Source organism: Myotis lucifugus, unplaced genomic scaffold, assembly GCF_000147115.1.
Source record: "Myotis lucifugus unplaced genomic scaffold, Myoluc2.0 scaffold_143, whole genome shotgun sequence".
In the NCBI taxonomy this organism is placed as follows: Eukaryota; Metazoa; Chordata; class Mammalia; order Chiroptera; family Vespertilionidae; genus Myotis; species Myotis lucifugus.
Window position 1 is genome coordinate 1,500,874 of NW_005871191.1, and position 19,515 is coordinate 1,520,388.

General features: G+C 34.3%; 1 protein-coding gene across 1 annotated transcript in view; it reads right to left on the bottom strand.

Moving 5' to 3' along the window:
• Positions 1–19,515, bottom strand: part of GAS2 (growth arrest specific 2) — a 127,244-nt gene that overhangs the window by 68,352 nt on the left and 39,377 nt on the right. Inside the window, exons 4-5 of the mRNA XM_023758899.1 lie at positions 12,234–12,375; positions 717–780 (exon numbers count right to left, since the gene is read on the bottom strand). Of these exons, the coding sequence (XP_023614667.1) occupies positions 717–780; positions 12,234–12,375 (206 nt within the window). The remainder of the gene's footprint in view (positions 1–716; positions 781–12,233; positions 12,376–19,515) is intronic.

Sequence of the window (19,515 nt, forward strand, 5' to 3'; positions counted from 1 at the left end):
ATTCTAAAGATATCTCTATGTAAGAATAATTATATTCTACATATTTCCCTAATAAAAATATGGAGAATAATTTTAAAACTATTCCCCTATTCAGAATTAGAAACTAAAAGAGCTAAGAGATGAGATATTGAGTGGAGAAAATGAGAAAAAAAATGGACAAGAGAGGAGGCTAAACATTAGTAAAGAGTAAAGAGGAAGAAGCGTGAAGGATTAAGGAAAGAATATAATGGGATAGACTTTGGGATAAGGTAAAAGTAATTGTCACATATAGTTTATATGAGTGGCTTTATTTTTTTAAAATATATTTTATTGATTTTTTACAGAGAGGAAGGGAGAGGGATAGAGAGTTAGAAACATCAATGAGAGAGAAACATCAGCCACCTCCTGCACATTCCCCACTGGGGATGTGCCTGCAACCAAGGTACATGCCCTTGACCAGGATCGAACCTGGGACCCTTGAGTCCGCAGACCGACACTTTATCCACTGAGCCAAACCAGTTAGGGCTATATGAGTGGCTTTAACAACAAGATCACAATGGTAAGAACATTGGTGGCAGGCTTTTAGTCTGAATGACTGCTCTTGAGATGTTGGTACATATTTGAATAAATAGCTTCTCAACAGGCTCAACATCAGCAATAAAAAGCCATTAAGCTTCTTAGATGCTTAGATGCTGAGATGGTTCATGTCTTGACATAGTAGCAGTATTCTGACCTACCTGGCTGCAATCCGGCCCAGCTCTAGCAAACAGAGACACACTTCTCTGGGTTGCTTGTGGAGAACTGAAAGACAAGACAGAGGTGGACACATTTACAATAGAAGGGATTATAAAGCAGCTCAATGGTGAATAGGCTTGCCATTGACCCCCTCATCTCTCCCAGTCCCAGGAAATTAGCTAGTCTTCATTCTAACTGTCACAAAAAACAGCCTACCTACCTCACAGAAGACTTCACTTTACTAAAGCTTCAAGGTAGTTTTCAAAATTCTTTGTCCAACCCCCTTCCCCAAAGCCATTACTCTCAGGAAATCTCAACCTGTGTAAATCTCACCTTAAAATTATTTTCATCAATTAATTTTATTAAGTCAATATGTAGCTATAATTATGATATAAATAGCTGATAGATATTTTACATACAGCACACAGAAGATTATGGAACAAGGACTGGCTTTTGATTTTATTTTTATTTTTTTAAGGACTGTCCTTTTAAAATCCTGGCTTTACCTTCACTAGTGATTTTGGCAGAAATAACGCAATGAATAAGAATAAAAATTACACATCACAGTTTGTTATCCTTTAAGCCAAGATGACAAAAGAGACCCTGAAACTTAATGTCCTCTTCTAATAAAATCTGATTGATTTTAGAAACAAACACTTTCAGCTGATGGATTTTGGAAATATACACCAATATATACCATCTGCCAGCTTTGCTCATAAAATGAACAAATTAGAAGACTACTATTTGCATAGATATTTTTATTCTAATATAACCTGATTACTTAATACATCTTTATCAATTGCTTGGACACAGTCAGTAATGCTGACAAATCATACTTGCATTTGTTGTGCCTACAAGAGGAGTATCTCTGCTTATATTATTCTCTATTCAAAACATGATTAGAGAATTTTTAAGTGTTATTTTATACAACCTAATAAAGATAACAGATATTGGAAAAATATTGCATTACAATGACCTTTATATAGACACAGTTAATATCCTGATTAAAAGTATATTAGCTTATTAATACACTTTAAGAAAAATCATAATATTTCTTTAATTCTTAAACATAGAATTTTATAATTGAATATCCCATTCAATTTTATAATGGAATATTCCATTCCTTTAATTTAAACTTTTAATTCTTTATTTACACAGATTAAGGTAGTGGCACTACTTGGTCCATGGACAACTGATAGGATTTGTTCGGAATGTGTGATGATTAGAAAAATACTCTTACTTAGATTGTAAGTATATGATTTCACTTGGGTTTAAACAGAAACAAATTTTTATCTTGCTATAAAATGCCACTTTTAAAGCTTTTAAAATAAATTCTAATCCCATCAGCAATGTTCATTAAAACAAAACTGATTATGGGATTTCTGAATTAAAGAATATTTCCAATCTTGGTAATACAAATTTTAGTTTCAGTTAAACCTTAATAAACTGTCACAAAATCCTAATTGGGGAAGCCTAAAGTTACTTTTAATTAAAAGGTCTTAAAGATACTTAACACCTCCAGTGTCAAATGCACCATTAATTGTCTCTGGCTCGAATGACACAAACTTCACAACTTTTGCTAGATTAAACCAACTTCAGAGCAATGTAACTCGTGGCATGTCATATCACATAGGCATCCAATAACAACCATCACAAAATAGAAGCAAACAAATGGAAATCAATCTTCCTTTGTAGATAATCAATTTATTTTTATTTGAACTTTTTTTTGAAAATTCTGTCCATACTACCAAATGACAAACAGGAGTTTTGAGTGGGAAAAAAAGAATACATGAAAACTGAGGAGAAGGATTTTAAAGTCCTGTCTAATACCCTCATCTTCAGTGAAGGAAAGCTGTGTGAAGCAAGTGGTTAAAGCATGATGAGCTTGAGATATAATCACATGCATTCTTGATGACAACAATGTCAAAAAATGAAAAAATTCGGTGAACTGATCATATTATGTCAATGTGCAGTCAATAACCAACTATAAAAATTAATACCTGTCCAACTATAATGATTCCTTAGCCAATTTATTGTACATATTCTGAGGGCTATAGAAGAATTGTATGTAAACAAATAAATTTTATGGAAAATAATCATTCTGAATAAAAACAATAATGTGGGTAATATATGAAAAACAATGTGATATGTAGGACTGCATCACTAGTGTGTATTTCTTTGCTTCCTCAGCAGAACTATCAATTTAAAACACTTTTTGTATGCTGAAACTCAAATGTCAACTCTACATGGATGCATTAGAACTGTAATTTGGCAAACTGAAAAGAAATAGCGTGATTCTTCACTTATATCCTTAACAGAACCAGCCTATATAATTTAGAGAAACAAACATTTTCCTCAGCATCACTTCTTAGGAAAATGCTAATAGAAATATAACATTTTACTTCCCAGTAATTTTGGAAATATTATCCTATATATAGCAATACAATTGCTTCAAAATGCACCTAAAATATTGTCTCACATGTTGATGACTCCTTACATATTAGGCATATCAAGCCTGGCCCATAATAGCCAAAATATATCAATATTTGATAGTAAGCAATAAATAAGATAAATCTGTAGAGGTGCATTAATTAGCACAGTGCCTAGATCAGAGTAACTACACAGTAAATATAATAGCTCATAATATCTAAGGGGATCTAAATTACCTGGTGATGATAGTGATTATGACAATGAATTAACTGATAAAGATTAAAATCTTACCTAGCATTTTTAGAAAAGGCAAGATATAAATTATGTAAATATTTCATTATATTTATATCTGAAATATAATGAAATTTTAAATATATTTCATTATATTTACAAACTCTCTTACCTTATTGCTATGAAATTTAAATTTAATAATTTAAGTACTATCTACATTATACCTAAGTTCATAGATGGAGAGAGTGCAGTGGCTGTGAGAGAGCGTGAGCTTTAACACGCACTAGTTGTGTTATTTGAGGAGGTCATTCGATGAAATCTGTTTTCTGAGGGCAAGAATATTGTGTACCACATGATATTTTTGTGACTATTATACAGAATAATATTTATTGTTAATCTTAACACAGTGTGTGGCACATGAGGGAAGATTTGTTGAAGGTTCGTTTTATTCTCATTGTTATAAATCGTTTACTCGAAGATGATCATCATTTGGCTTTAATCAAAATTAATTGACTTTTTTTTCTTAAAGCATTTTTTGTGCACTTAATCATGTCCACACCAGTCCAGGCAATGTGTTAGTTACTATACTAAGCAATGGAAGAAACTGTAATAAAAAACACACACATATTTCTATTGATAGATTTGTATAATTTAGAGTGGTCCTATTATATTTGAATATCTTTTTTTTAATATATTTTATTGATTTTTTACAGAGAGGAAGGGAGAGAGATAGAGAGTTAGAAACATCGATGAGAGAGAAACATCGATCAGCTGCCTCCTGCACATCTCCCACTGGGGACGTGCCCGCAGCCCAGGTACATGCCCTTGACCGGAATCGAACCTGGGACCTTTCAGTCCGCAGGCTGAAGCTCCATACACTGAGCCAAACCGGCCTCGGCTATATTTGAATATCTTATCATTTATATTATTCCAGAGACAGTAAATTCTAAATTTAATCAAATTTCAAGTTAAATACATCAATTTAGCCAGTGTATACAGCTAGATATAAAGCAGATCTCATGAAGCTATTATGATTTTGTGCTAAGTATAACGTTTGAGTAACAATTACATTAGGACATGTCATTTTATGAGATACCAAACATCTTACTATTAATTTTGCTCAGTCTGTGGGACTAAAATACTGTAAATGACTCTATTTTTGATAAGTTATAATTGATTATGAATTGTATATCTTAGGAGATTAAATAGCTAAATGCATGTCTTTGTCAGGTAGATTAGAAAGGCAACTTTTACTGCCTGTGAACTAAAGCCTTCGTATTGAGTCATATGTCCTATTCATTTTAAACGCATTTACTGAGTAATCTTTTCAAAAATACAAAATCTTTCCACTTTCACTGAAATTTCCAGTAGGAAACATTTTTTTCACTTTATCACTGTAACATTAACATGGTTTTTCACTTTGAGTTACAGGTATTAGAGGGGATCATTACTGCTTTCTTTTCTCTGAACAAATTCTCTTTACAACAAATAAAAGCTCTCCAGTCAATGGTGATTATTTTGCAAAAGGTTTTTTTTTAATCACTGGAGGCTTCTTTTTAAATAATCAAAAGCCATTTCAAAGAAAGGTATAATGCAGAACACCTCTGGGAAAAGTAACACAGATCCCTATTCAAAAATATGTGGCGAGAGACTCAATCTTATAACCTAGATTCTATAAAAATCTCATGGGCATCAAATGTCAAATAGAATGCTGTGAGCTCCAGGAATAGGAAATGAGGCCTTCCACTAAAACCAAGGGTAGAGTTTCAATGTCACAGCAACCCAAGGATAAAATGCATTGGGCCATTAATGTATAGTTTAGCTAAATATATTAAGTTTTAACAGATGAACAAAGAAATGAAAGCATGAAAAATTGTCTTGTCTGTTAGTTTCCATACATTAGAGGCTATAACATTCAGGTTGGTCTTGAAGGAAACTGGCTTTAATATTTATATTTAGGAAGAAAACATAATATATATACACATATATATATACATACATATATATACATATATATATATGTTGAAAGTAGATTTATAGTTGTGAGCACGTGAAACACAAGAATTGATTTTTGTATTATTATTTATTCTTGTATTATCTATTTCCCGTACCAACAACTGTAAATCTACTACTGCCCCCCCCACCCCTGTATTTTGTTAAAACCATTTGAAAGTGTTTTGATATATGATATACGCTCTAAAAATATTTAGGATAACAGCGGTGATGATGAGGTGATGAAGAAGAATAAAGGAGGAAATAAGTCATGCATTCAGTTAGCCTTTAATGGGTATTCTGGCATTTTTCTCCTGCCAGGATCTATAAGGTACAAAAGATGCCACCCCACAAAGTGAAGGGATAGTAACAAACTGCTCTCAGCCAGCATGTGACGCCCAGTTAGATGACCCAGAAATCTTTGAGTTTAAAGGTAGGAGGCAATTAGGCAAGGCACAGCAGTTTAGGTGCCTTAAAAACTGACCCGAGGGAGGCTAATGAGCAAAAGAAAAGGCCACAGAGAAAGAGACCTGCAAGCTCATTAATGCTGCGTGTGAGTGGATCCAAATTTCTCAGAGTCATCGTTCACAATGAAAATAGAACATCACATTCATATAATTACATACAGTGTTAGAGTTCATTCAAAAATCTCATCAGCAATGGGAGATGTGTAGAATAAAATATAGTTAATTGCCTTTGCCATTAAATCGACCTTGTCTGGCGCAAGTAGCACTCTTTTTTTCCCCAGCACCCAGACCCTATGTTAATTTAATGGAACCGGTCGCTACCATTCAGAATAACAGTAAGAGGCAAGAATCTTTTCTAATTTTGTGTATATTTTATTTTCCCTTTTATTTGAAAAAAAAACATATGTACTTCTAAAATTAACTCAAAGCATAACTTTCTGTAACATAGGACATGACCATTGGAGGTAATGGCACCGAGTTAAAATCCCAGCTGGGCCATTGAGAAGCTGTGTAACACTGGGTAAGTTATTCAGTTCTCGAGGTCCCAGCATTCTCATTTATAACATGATGGTTTTGGGGAGAGTAGAAATGGTAGCACATGTATACTATTTAGCTCTCATTATTGAGCATGTCGCTTTCATTATTAAATATTGTACAGTAACAGTTTTAACCTGGAAAAATTAGAAAGCTGTTTACTTTCCTAACTTGACCCTGACCCCATCAAGCCCTGATACACCTTCAATTCCAAGGACACATTTAGTTCCCTCAATCAGCTTCCATACCGTTCTTGCTTATGTTTTATCTGGCATAAGGAAAATGGCTAAATTTGGAAAGAATTTTTCAGTTCAAAAGTAAAAAGTAAATTAGAATTATAAGAACAGGTGTAAAATAGATTCTAAAATACATTGTTCTTAGGAAAGAAATAACGTGAATATAAATAACCCAGAGCTGCATGGAATTGTTATCCCACATTAAGACTAATAAAAATAATGTAGCTTTTCCTACAGAAATACTCTTGTAGTCCTCAATATAGACAACAAAAGATGATTCACCAAGCACTGGAAGGCAGGCATAGATTCTTTTTCTGATGCAACAGGTGACATTAAGTATAAAATGGGAAACAGTGTTTAAAATCCATACACAATCCTTTTTACTTTGACACAGCAACATCACAGGAATATTGCAAATAGATCAGTGCTTGACCCATGTTCAAAAGGACAAAGGACTTTGTAAAACTGAACATCAAAGTCATGCATCAAAAGAAGACAGTGCCACACAGCAAACATGAACACAGCAAATAAAAATAAAAATAAAAAGCAAGTCACACACATCGGCATGCTAGCACAGCAGATAGCAAACCCTTTTCTCGCTGAGTTGATCTTTCTCAGAGAAATAGATGAAGAATAGTCACTGGCCTCCAAATCCTATAATCATCCAATAATATAATGATATTGACACAATTACAGAAAGCAAAAAACTATGCATTTTAAAAGAATTTCCTCCCATCCTTTTCTCCCCCCATCTCCCAGGTTACTGGGATGCATACAAATAACACAAAATAAACAGGTCTCAGGGAAAAATTAAACTAACATGACATTTCTAATTTGTGTGCTAAGAGAAATTATAAAAAATAAATCTCCCATATAAGAACTTGAATAATTTAACTAGTTTCTTGCTTAAAATATCTTTAAAAAATCACATATGAACATCAATTTTAGGACTTAAAACACAACTTTTAAAAAAATTATTTATTTATTTTTTATATTTTTATTGTTGACAGTATTATAGATGTCTCTCATTCCCTCCTTTACCCCCCAAAACACAACTTTTCAAGACTGAAAATAAATCATACATTCTTGGGTCTTAATTTAAATAATAAAAATGAGCCACATCAAAATATTCATCATTATTTTAGAAATGGTAGTTCAAGTACTTAACCTTTGAAAAATTATTACACTTACTGTTAGGAATAATAATTATTAATACAGTTTAAGAAATTTTACATCTCTTCCAAACTGAAAACAGAAAATGCTTTTATAACTAGAGCCTTCTAAATGTTTTTCCCCTTTACATTAAAGTTCATTTCTTTCAAAATAATTATTGGGGAAGTATTTTATTTTTAGACCAATAGACTACATACTTTTAAATTTAAAATAAATAACATTTCAAGTTGATCTTTTTTAGCTTAAAGCATATCCTAACTATTTTTAAGGAATCCAATGGAACCAATTTATTAATAAATCAGAGACATGAAAAATAAAATCTCCAGTCACTTTTATGTCACCATGGTTTGAACAATTGGGGTTGTCAATGAGCATTATATGTAAAATCTTAAGACTAAAGTATGCTCCACAGAACACACAAAGATTTATGTCATCTGTTCCCATAGCAGTATAAAATTCTATAATCACTTGAAATCTCAATGATACAAAACATACCTTATAACACACTTATGTATAAATTTTATGTCCATAAATACTTCTCTATGCAAATTGGTTCACATTGTATCTTAACAAAAAAATTGTTTATGTTTCAGATTATATGCCATATAGTTTTACTGCCTAGTTAATAGATAATTGAAGAATAAAATGATATCATTTATAACCCAACTACTGTTTATCTTTCTTTCAAATTCTAAATATATTTTCTTGTTATTTACTAGATATAAATGTGTGACTTCATGTTTCAGAGTATGTCAAAAGTTACCCATATACTTAAAGTCTCAAAAATATTATCTTTTGTTGATATCTCTGGATGACTGTAATTTGTTTAAGCTATCACTACATGTCATAGATTTAATTCATTTTCATATTTTTTTTACTATTACAAAAATGTTTCAGTGGACATTCTGATGCCTTTCTCCACTTATTTCCATTGGATAAACTTTTAGAAGTAGAACAACCTGATAAGAGGACATGAACACTTCTCCGGTCTCTGATAGATAATGTCAAATTGCCCTCCAAAGCAGACATATCAATTTCCAATTTTCTCCAGTACTCTATAGAATATCCTATTTTCCTATATTCTCAGCATTAAACATACAATTTTCCTAATCTGTGCTAATTTTCATAGTTTTAATCGCATTTACTTCATTGCTAATGTATCAAACATTTCATACCTTTATTGGATTTTTATAAATCTTTTATGAATAGGCTTTTCAAGACCTGTGTCCATCTTTCTATTGGCTTGTTTCGGTACAGTAATGAACTTATGATCTATGACATTTCATAGAGGAAAAATTACCGAGAATGTCATAGAAAATAAATTGCAGGTTATACTCTGTATGTGATTGTATCATGTGGCACAGAAATGTATCTGCCAAGAATCCAAAAGACAAGAAGCATGAGAGGATCACATGGAATAAGTTGCTGTCCATACTCCCCTGTCCACCCTTGGCATACCTTCCCCACCCACTGAGATTTCTTGTCATTAGCCGTTGTGGAAATAGAACAGATTGAGTGAGTTGTGAATCAAGATCCTCTCACAAAATAATTGTACAAAAAGCACTGCAACAGAGGGTAGCATATCAGTTGCCATGAAGATAAGAATGCTTTATGCAGGCAAAGGCCTTTGAACAGCTGAAGACAGAAGCCTCTTGATACACACTCAATACAGTGATCTACTTTATCATTCATTCAAACAGATTTTCCCCTTCATCAGGGCATCTTTTCATTTTATTTGCTATTCAAAACACTGTGACACAAAGGATGCTCTTCATCTTGTGTGCTACTGAAATGAAATCTTGAGGTAAAAAAAAGGAAAAAAATCCTTGCCCTAAATTCCCTTTCAAAAGTGAAGTGTGAAAAGACATCAAGCAGAGTACACAGTGTTATTGTTGCAGGAAAGTCAATTCTGCAAGTACAGAGTCCAAGGCCATCAGCAGAGGCCCGATCACTTCCTCACCTACAGTGATAATAAAAATCCAAGGAGAAAGGGTTCCACTTGGGGAAATGGAATTTCTCATTGCCCTTCCTCTTGATTATCTTTAACATCTATGGGCACAGCTGTTTCCTTTCTCTGAGTAATCCGAAAGTCAATGCTGTATTATTGGCTCCCTTCTTTTAGCTCCCCAGGCCTATTATATATCACCTCATGTCCTATTCTGAGCAGCAGAAAGCTCAAATTTATCTTTTCAAACTAGAATGCCTATTTGCTTTAATTTGCTACTTAAACAATTAAAAATTATTTTTAAATTTTATAGCTTGAAAACTTGGTCTTATTAAATTTCCATGGATACATTAATGCATTTTAATTGCAAGGTATAAACTAAGTTATAACATAGAAGGTAATAAAAATCAAAGATATTTTAGCAAAATACTTGACAGTTATTATATTTAAATTCTCATGGACTTTCTTTTCATAAGGTTTTTTGTTGTTGTTTTTTTTTCGAACAGGGTGAAGAACTAGACCATCTCAAAATTCTTCTTGACTTGATTGTATATGCTGCAGAATACTTATTTATATACTACAACCATTATTACATATGTTTCTTTAGGCTTGACTGTTTCAAGATAAAATGTATTAGTCATTATCTGAATGGGGTTTTAAAAAGCCATCAAGGTAAATAATATGCATTCAATTCTCATTAGGTACTTGGGCACTGGTGATGTATATACTCCAGAGAAAATTTATTACTAGATTGACTCTTCTTCAATTCCAACTAAAAGTTTTATTAGTTTAACTAACAAAAAAGTTTTATTAGTTTAACTAATTCATGGACAATGAAAAAATTGAGACAAGATCACATTTACATTCATAGTTAGTAATCCACTTGGCCTATAGTTGCCACTGAAAAAGGCTTCTTTAATGAAAATCTGTACAATGAATAAATTAATAATAAAGCAGTTTCCCTCTGTGTCATTTGTTGGTAATGTAGGGGCACTCCAGAATTTTAAATCATGATGTTATTTGTCCACACTTGATTATATAGCTGTATAAAGGGTTGGGCAAAAGTAGGTTTACAGTTGTGAGTACATGAAACTGAGTTTATTCTTGTATTGCTGTTTATTCATTACTGCATTATTTTCCATACAAACAATTGTCAACTTACTTTTGCCCCACACTAGATCTTTCAAGAATATTTTTTCACAAATAATTCTTCCACACGCCTTTCTTGGAATCCTCCACTCACAGTTTCCCTATTAACCTAAAAGTTAAAATCTATCTGTAAAATTAATATTGGACTGAAGAAGAGGTATATACGTACACACACATCTCCCACCAAATTTGTTTTATTTTAATATAAGAAAATGGTAAGAACAGTCAAAGCCCATTCATATAATGAACATTCAAGGAGCACACATAGTATGCTATTGTACAATTACTCTGATTGCTTTTTCTTTCAAGTATAAAATGTTCTCCTAGTCTAAATTAATGTGTTTTTCTTCTCTGCTGAGATAATCCTCAGAAATTTGACGATAATCTTTTCTATATTACATCAATTCCTCTTAGTACAAATACAAATTTCCTTGAGGACAAAAAATGAAGATTGTAGCTGTTGCCATCCATTTCCTAGGTTCAACAGGAGAATATTGCTTTGTGAGCCCTGGGGGCTAGGATAGTCTGACTGTTTGGAAGGCAATTTGTATACTTGTTCTCTCTGAAGGATGCTCAGCTTACTTTGATGTTAATATTTGGTATTATGTGATTTTTGTGAATTGATTTTTTAAAGCTTCAGGCAAAAGAACGAAAGCTTTTCCCCCTCTATATGTCTCCTTTCTTCACTCAGTTCTATTTCATGAGTAATGCTGAAACACCAAAAACTGTATGTTTTGTCCAGAGGAAATGCAAAAGCTCATCCTATGGCCTGGAAGTGGATTTGGCAAAATTCAATCATAAAACAAAACAAGACCAGAAAACCCCACAATAATCTGGGTAGGTCTGGGCACTGAGATATCTGTCTTTTATTTCATCATCTTTAATCCAATCTCCTACTTGCTTGGCTGATGTTTAACTCACCAAATTAAATAAATAAATGAACAAACTCCAGTTTCACAAAGAGAACTATCGGGAAATGATGTTTTCGTACCTTTAGAGAAGCAAAAAGACAATCGTGCTCCCATGGCTGGAACATATATAGCCACTTCCATTCTAGTGCAGGTTAGAGCCTGGTGGGTAAATTGGACCCTGCCTTTTTCAAATATCCCCCAATTTTGCATTGTATTTACTTGATCTTATTTTGACAGTAATTGTGCTATTTATGTTCCTATCCTTTATGCCCAAGAGAATAAATAGTAAGAGGACATGCATTTTACTACCTTCAAAAACCCATTTACACCAAACTACGAACTTTTTTAAAGTTCATCTGCGAAATGACATCACACAAAAAAGTTAGTTTTGGTAGTTATACTGACAAATACAATGCTTTTAATCAGTTAAAATTCTGAAGAAAATACATACCCAAACCTTCCGATTCAAATAGACATGTTTCATCTACCCCTAAATCTCGGCACCAGGATAAGAAATTGGCTGTATTGTCTCTGGCGAAAAAGGAGCCTGAGGGTGCACTGGCTTTGCATGGAATCTTCTTCATGGGCAGATTCTGAAAAACAAAGAAATCTCACTCTGAAGGAATTCTGGAAAAGTCATCACAGTGACACATTAAATACACATTTATGTTTTCAACAAAATGCTTTGGGATGACCTCATGTCAATAAATAGGTTAGTAAAGAACTAGAGAAAGGAAGTGAAATGTATATGGAACTTAGCTGGCATTAAGAGACTATAAAAATCTGTGCCTGTACACATGCTTTATAGTATCTAATGGTAAATATACATAAGTCCCTACCCTGGCTCAAATGACCTCTTTCCTTTCTCTTATATTATTTTTGGCCTTCTCTTCCATCAGTATGTCTCACAAAGTATTTATAAATGTATTCCTCATTTGTGAAAGAAGAATGAAATACAAATATAGTATATAAATATATATAACACATACCTGCATTCTTAGGTGCATATGTACACACACTAGAAAAATTACACAAGAACTATACAGTTAAAAAGAGAGCAGTGGAATTATTTAACACACAAGTCTTCATCACCCTCATCATAAAAATTAATATGAAAAATCTTTTAACAATAACACTCTAACATCTTTCTTCTAGACTGTTTCCTTTTAAACTATAGGGTATTGTTATATCATTCTGGTTGGATTTCTGCTACCTGATCTTGAAACATATTATTTACATTCCACACCATTTTTCTTCTGGGATAAAAAAAAATGCTTAAAATAAGGGAGGTGTGAACCTCTACAAACTTTTCTATTAACAGTTTCTCATAATTTTAAACAGGAAATCTCTCTTGGTACCATACCAAGTGTTATAAAGAGTTGTGTGGGGTTTTTTCTTAAATAGAATATAACCAGTTTCCATGGCGTAGCATGAAGTCATACAGTGAGACTCTAAGGAAAAGACAGAACTATGAATTTGTATGATCTGGGCGATATAGAGCTTTAGCTCCAAGAGAAAAAAGATCAAGGGAGAAGCACTTTGTGATTTAGATTCATAGACAGGATGTCTATTCATAGAGATGCACTGTCAACCAGCAAATATAACCAAAATGTGGTTGATTGTTGAGTCCATATACAAGGATGGATTTAAAAAATATAACAATGGTCCATGAGTGGACTGGTGAAGTCCTGCTAACATCAAACTACTACTAGACTTCTTCATGAGCAAGGATTTTTATGGCTAGACAACTAGAACACTCAGTTACTATATCAGTTAAAGGCTGTCACTACATCTCTTTGTTGATGACTGAATTTGACTTAGGGTAGACATAATTAAAATTTTTGCATGAATAGATAGATAGATAGATAGATAGATAGATAGATAGATAGATAGATTAGGTACTATAGATATGTATATAAATGAAAAATGGGATTACTATATAGCAATACCCCTTTAACCACTTTGGTTAAATAATAGTTTTCAGAGAAATACTTTCCTATATGAATAGTAAAAACAAACAGATATAGAACAGCATAATATAATCTTTATAAGATAGTCACAAACGCCAGTCAGTACTTATTAAAATTAAAATACATATATTCTTAAATCTAACAATTCACTTTTATGAATATAGCCTACAGATATAATAGCATTACTACTTAAAGATATATGTATGTATGTTGCAACAGTGACCGAACAAAAAAATAACTAGAAATAAGAATATGTCAAGAGAGGGCTGGTGGAATAAAATATAATGTAAAAATGCAATGGAACTCTATGTATCATTAAAAAGACCAAGATAAACATACATGTATTGAACCATAAGATGTTCATTATATACTCTTAAGCAAAAACAACAATTTGCAAACACACACACACACACACACACACATATATATATAATTATTTCATCATTATTATTATTATACACACACTGGCATATGTATGTGCATATATATATGTATATATATGTATATATATGATGCAAATGGACATATAAAAAGTTAAGTTGCATATAAATATATTGTATTATAAGTGCGAATACTGTATTTCCTTATATAATGTTAACTTAGAAAAAACTCAAGGAGGACATGCATCCAAACAATAGAAATTATATTTGAGGAAAGTGATTGATGCATAGAGGATCATTTACTTCTTATTTACATAATTTCAAAATATGTTATAGGATTTTGAGTGATTTTTTCAATATTTTCAGATTAAGTAGTCAAAATAAGTAACTTATGTCAGCCAAAACATTTTTAAAGATTGTATTTGCCCTAGCTAGTTTGGCTCAGTGGATAGAACAGCGGCCTGCAGACTGAAGGGTCCTGGATTTGATTCCAGTCAAAGGCACATGCCTATGTTGTGGGCTCATTCCCCACTGGGGGGCGTGCAGGGGCAGCCGATCAATGATTCTCTCCCATCATTGGTGTTTCTATCTCTCTCTCCCTCTCTTTTCCTCTCTGAAATCAATAGAAACATATTAAAATTGTATTTGCTGAAACAAAATTTCCAAGAGGTGACTATAAACCTTTCATAAGGTGAATACTGGTAAGGCAAAGATCATCTTTTAAGAACATAAATAAATCCAAACACTGAGCCACTTTAAGATCTACCATCTCTTTCCCTTGGATGGGGAAAAAATAACTTGTGAAACCATTTCAAAGGGATAAATGAATTTGAATACAGGACCTATAACCCAGGAACTTTAAAATATTTGACATAGCTAAAGGCATGCTAAAGAACATGAGGAGCATGATTTGTATGGCATAAAGGCATACAATATCCATAGTACATGAAGGAAGCTAGAGATTGATTTGATACTTAATCCACCAAGGAACACATTTTGAGAGAATACCCACCAGCAACAAGCCCCCAAATTGTTCAGTCTACTCTTTAAGAACTTACAAGGGCAAGCACTGAGCATATAAATAAAAATAGCATTTTTTTTCCTATCTATAAGCCTGTGGTCCTTGCAAAGTCATCTACATATCATATATGAGAACCTAAGCATTTATTTATTCATTCATATTGAAAGACATGAAAGTTATTTTAGGACAGATAAAATTAAAGCTAGCTACTGATACTTCATAACTTGGGAATTTTCAGTGTAAAGAAATTCATCGGTAATACTGATTTAACAACCTGGCCTTTACGTGATTGATGGAGTATTTCTTTCTGTTATGGAGCTGTTAAAGTCAGTGCTTCCATGTCAGCTGAAGACTAGAAACTGTAAACAGTGTGAAAGGAAGCTTCCAATCTTCACCCAGATGAAATTTTTTATTGCTATAAATTGTTTAAAGTCATCTTCATTAGTCCAAATGACTAGTGAACCCTTATATACAGTACAGTACCATCACACACACTAGGAGAAAGGATCTTTACTCATTGGCTGAGAGCAGTAGTACATAGCTTGTAAGATCCAAAATTCTTCCTGACTGCACGTCAACCAAAAAGCAAGGGTCAAGGGTCTTCCCAGGGTTGACGTGCCATTTATAATGAAGAGTCTAAGGGAAGAAGTCTAATTTCATTTGAATTAAAGATCAAATGATTCAATAATACCAGCACTCAATACTTTAGTGACTTAAAAATATTTTGACACATTTTACACAAAAATTGTTATAAAGTTCTGAAAAACTTAGCAATTATATATCTTCCATCTCTATGATTTTTTAATTTGTTAATTTTTCTAGGTTCTCATGAAAATTCTGGGAAAAAAACAGCTCTGCCGGAATCTCTTCTTTAATATCAGTAAATAAAAGAAAAACAGAAATATTGAATAAAATCAACTTGCCCCTTTCCAAGGAAATCTTAAAGAGTAGGTTTAGAATAGAGAATGGCCCTGAGTAGTTAAGGAAGTACTAGAGGCCCGGTGCACAAAAATGTGTGCACTCGGGGGTGGGGGGTCCCTCAGCTAGGCCTGTGCCCTCTCGCAGTCTGGGACCCCTCGGGGGATGTCCACCTGCTGGCTTAGGCCCACTCCCTGGGGGATCGGGCGTAAGCTAGCAGTCAGACATCCCTCTGGCAGCCCAGGAGCCCTCGGGGGATGTCCACTTGCCAGCGGGGAGCAGGCCTAAACTGCAGTCGGACATCCTTAGTGCTGCTGAGGCGAGAGAGGCTCCCACCACCACCGCTGTGCTGGCAGCTGGCAGCCTGGCGTGTGGCTGAGCAGAGCTCCCCTTGTGGAAGCGCACTGACCACTGGGGGGCAGCTCCTGCATTGAGCGTCTGCCCCCTGGTGGTCAGTGTGTGTCATAGTGACCAGTCATTCCCAGTTGTTCTGCTGTTAGGGTCAGTTTGCATATTACCCTTTTATTATATAGGATAGAGGCCTGGTGCACGGGTGGGGGTCGGCTGGTTTGCCCTGAAGGGTGTCCCGGATCAGGGTGAGGGTCCCGCTGGGGTGCCTGGCCAGCCTGGGTGAGGGGATGATAGCCATTTTCAGGTTGGCCATGCCCCCCAGCGACCCAAGATCCCAGCCTCTCCTTTTTTATTTTTTTTATTTTTTATTTTTCAGGGCCTCCTTGAGCGGAGGCCAGGGCGGGCTGGAAGCAGGTATCTGAGATTAATTTATCTTCTGTAATTGAAACTTTGTAGCCTTGAGCAGAGCCCAGGGCCGGTCAGGTCAGGCAGGAAGCTTGGCTTCCTCCATCGGCGGGTGCAACCCAAGCCTCCTGCTCGCTCCAGCTCCATGGCCGCTGCCATCTTAACTGGGTTAATTTGCATTATTTGCTCCTGATTGGCTGGTGGGCGTGGCTTGTGGGTGTAGCAGAGTGGCAGAGTGATGGTTAATTTGCATGTTTCTCTTTTATTAGTGTAGATATACTTGAATAGCTGAAAACTGATCACAGATAGGGAGAGAAATTCTTCAGATCTACAGAAGCTCTACACATAGCTCATTTGATATATCTTCCCTTTACCACTCAACTCTCCAAAGAACTCCTTTAAATTATATAATGTCCTTAATTAGTTACTCATATTAGCTTTTCCAGGCAATGCTGTTATATATTACTAGAGACCTAGTGCATGCATTTGTGCACCAGTGGGGTCCCTCAGCCTTGCCTGTGCCCTCTCACAATCCGGGACCCCTTGAGGGATGTCGGAGAGCCAGTTTCAGCCCGATCCCAGCAGGCCAGGCTGAGGGACCCCACCTGTGCACGGATCCATGCACCGGGCCTCTAGTATGCATATAAGATCTTTGGTTAATCTCTTCCCACCTTCCTCCCTTTCCCCTTCCCTCTGAGATTCATCCACCTGTTCCATATTTCTATGCCTGTGCAATGCGCGTCTGCCCCCGAGTGGTCAGTGTGCATCATAGCTATGGGTCGAACAGTCTAATGGTTGAATGGTCACTTAGGCTTTTATATATATAGATGTCCTCAAAACCTGATTGATGGATACATGAATGAACAATTAGACCGTACTCCTCAAACTAGATCATAATCAATTTGATAACAAGAGCAAAAGACTGTATTAGAGATTTTAAATTCTCAAGGGATAAATTTCTAGGGCCTTCAAAATTCACTAAATTCACAGTATAATTACACATAAAATGTTTCCCATAAATTAAGAAATGCATAACTGAAAATTTTAAGTAACATCTATTTTTGAAAGTTACTAAATACAGAATGATGAGTAGAGAACAACTGCCAAGCTGAACTGAAACTGGGTGGAAATTTAGGCTCACTTACTCACCAAGCAAGGGTCATGCTACTGTACGCCAGCCTTCATGGTGTGGAATTCAATATTTGTGTTAGCAAGAAGAGAAATGACTACTAGTAAAGCATTGGGATCATGTGCAAGTAGTTGATAAGATGCATATTAACTTTTCTAATACCAAGAGTTTTCAGTTTATCCTTTTCTCTCAATGGAAGTAACCTGAGATATGTACTCATGACCACTAAAATACTTACAAATTTGATGATTAACATACAAGAAAATTGTTTGAATATCAAAAATGTCCTCGCTATTCCCACAGGCAACAACCAAGTTAGGTTGAAATAAAAAGAAAAAATTCAAATTTATTTCTAAAAGTTTTTAATTCAACCCATTACCATTTAGGCACTTGCTATGGCTTTGGAATCCAATTACCTGAGTTCAAACTTAGCTATATCACCTTCTTACAATGATACTTTGGGGAAAATTATTTAATGTTTCTGTGTCTCAGTTTCCTCTTGTATTCAATGAACACAGAAAATAATGCATTTCATTGGCTATGCATTTATGAGTGTGAATTAAATAATATAAGTGTAGAAGTATTCAATAAAAGTTCTTTATTATCGTCATCAATGCAAGTAAAATATACTAAATTGCCTATAATTTCCTTTTTTCATATTGCAAACATTTTATTTTTTGAATGGGTACAAGAACTCAGAGAAAGATTGCAAACAATTTATTTCTATCTTCACACTAAACTTGAATCTCACCTTTAGAATAGTTTTCCAATAGAACTTTCTGTAATAATGGAAATGTTCTATATCTATTAGTATACTATCCATTATATTGACATGGTGATTGAGTACTTGAACTGTGGTGAGTGTGACTGGAAACTAATTTTTCAATTTTATTTCACTTTATTCAATTTAAATTTATAGGCACATGTGGTTTGTGGCTCTCATATTAGATAGCACATCCATCCTTAATAAGGAGAGTAAAGGCATTATTTGAAGGTTAAGAGAGTCCAATAGTTTACGAGTTGACTAGTTTCCCTCTAACTAATGTCATACCCAACTCTTTCAACTCCCCTCAAATCCAACAGTCTCCCTTCATATAGTCCTCCCAACACAACTATGTTGGTCATTTACAAGGAGTTTACTTATATGCTGCAGAGCTCAACATGCATGTGTCTTAGTTATGGTGTCATGGGTATTAAAGCTTCAAAAGGGTAGTCATGACTAATTCAATTTATAAAACTTATAATAATCTATTCCTAAAGAATCAGGATCTTATTTATCATTATTCTGTCATAGTGCTAAATATTGTGTCTTACACACAAGCAGTACTTACTGTTTTCTGAATCATATGGTGGGTGGAGGAAGAGGAAATTAACATTATGGGGACCTACCGTGTTCTAGGCACACAAAACTTTCATTCATATAGATTATCCAATTTAAATCTCAAAAAAAAATGGTGCCATGAATCACCTACCATGAGTTAGGTAGGTACAGTATCTCCATTTTCCAATAGTATCTCTATTTTTTTCCATGAAAATAATGAACTCATGCACAACTAAAA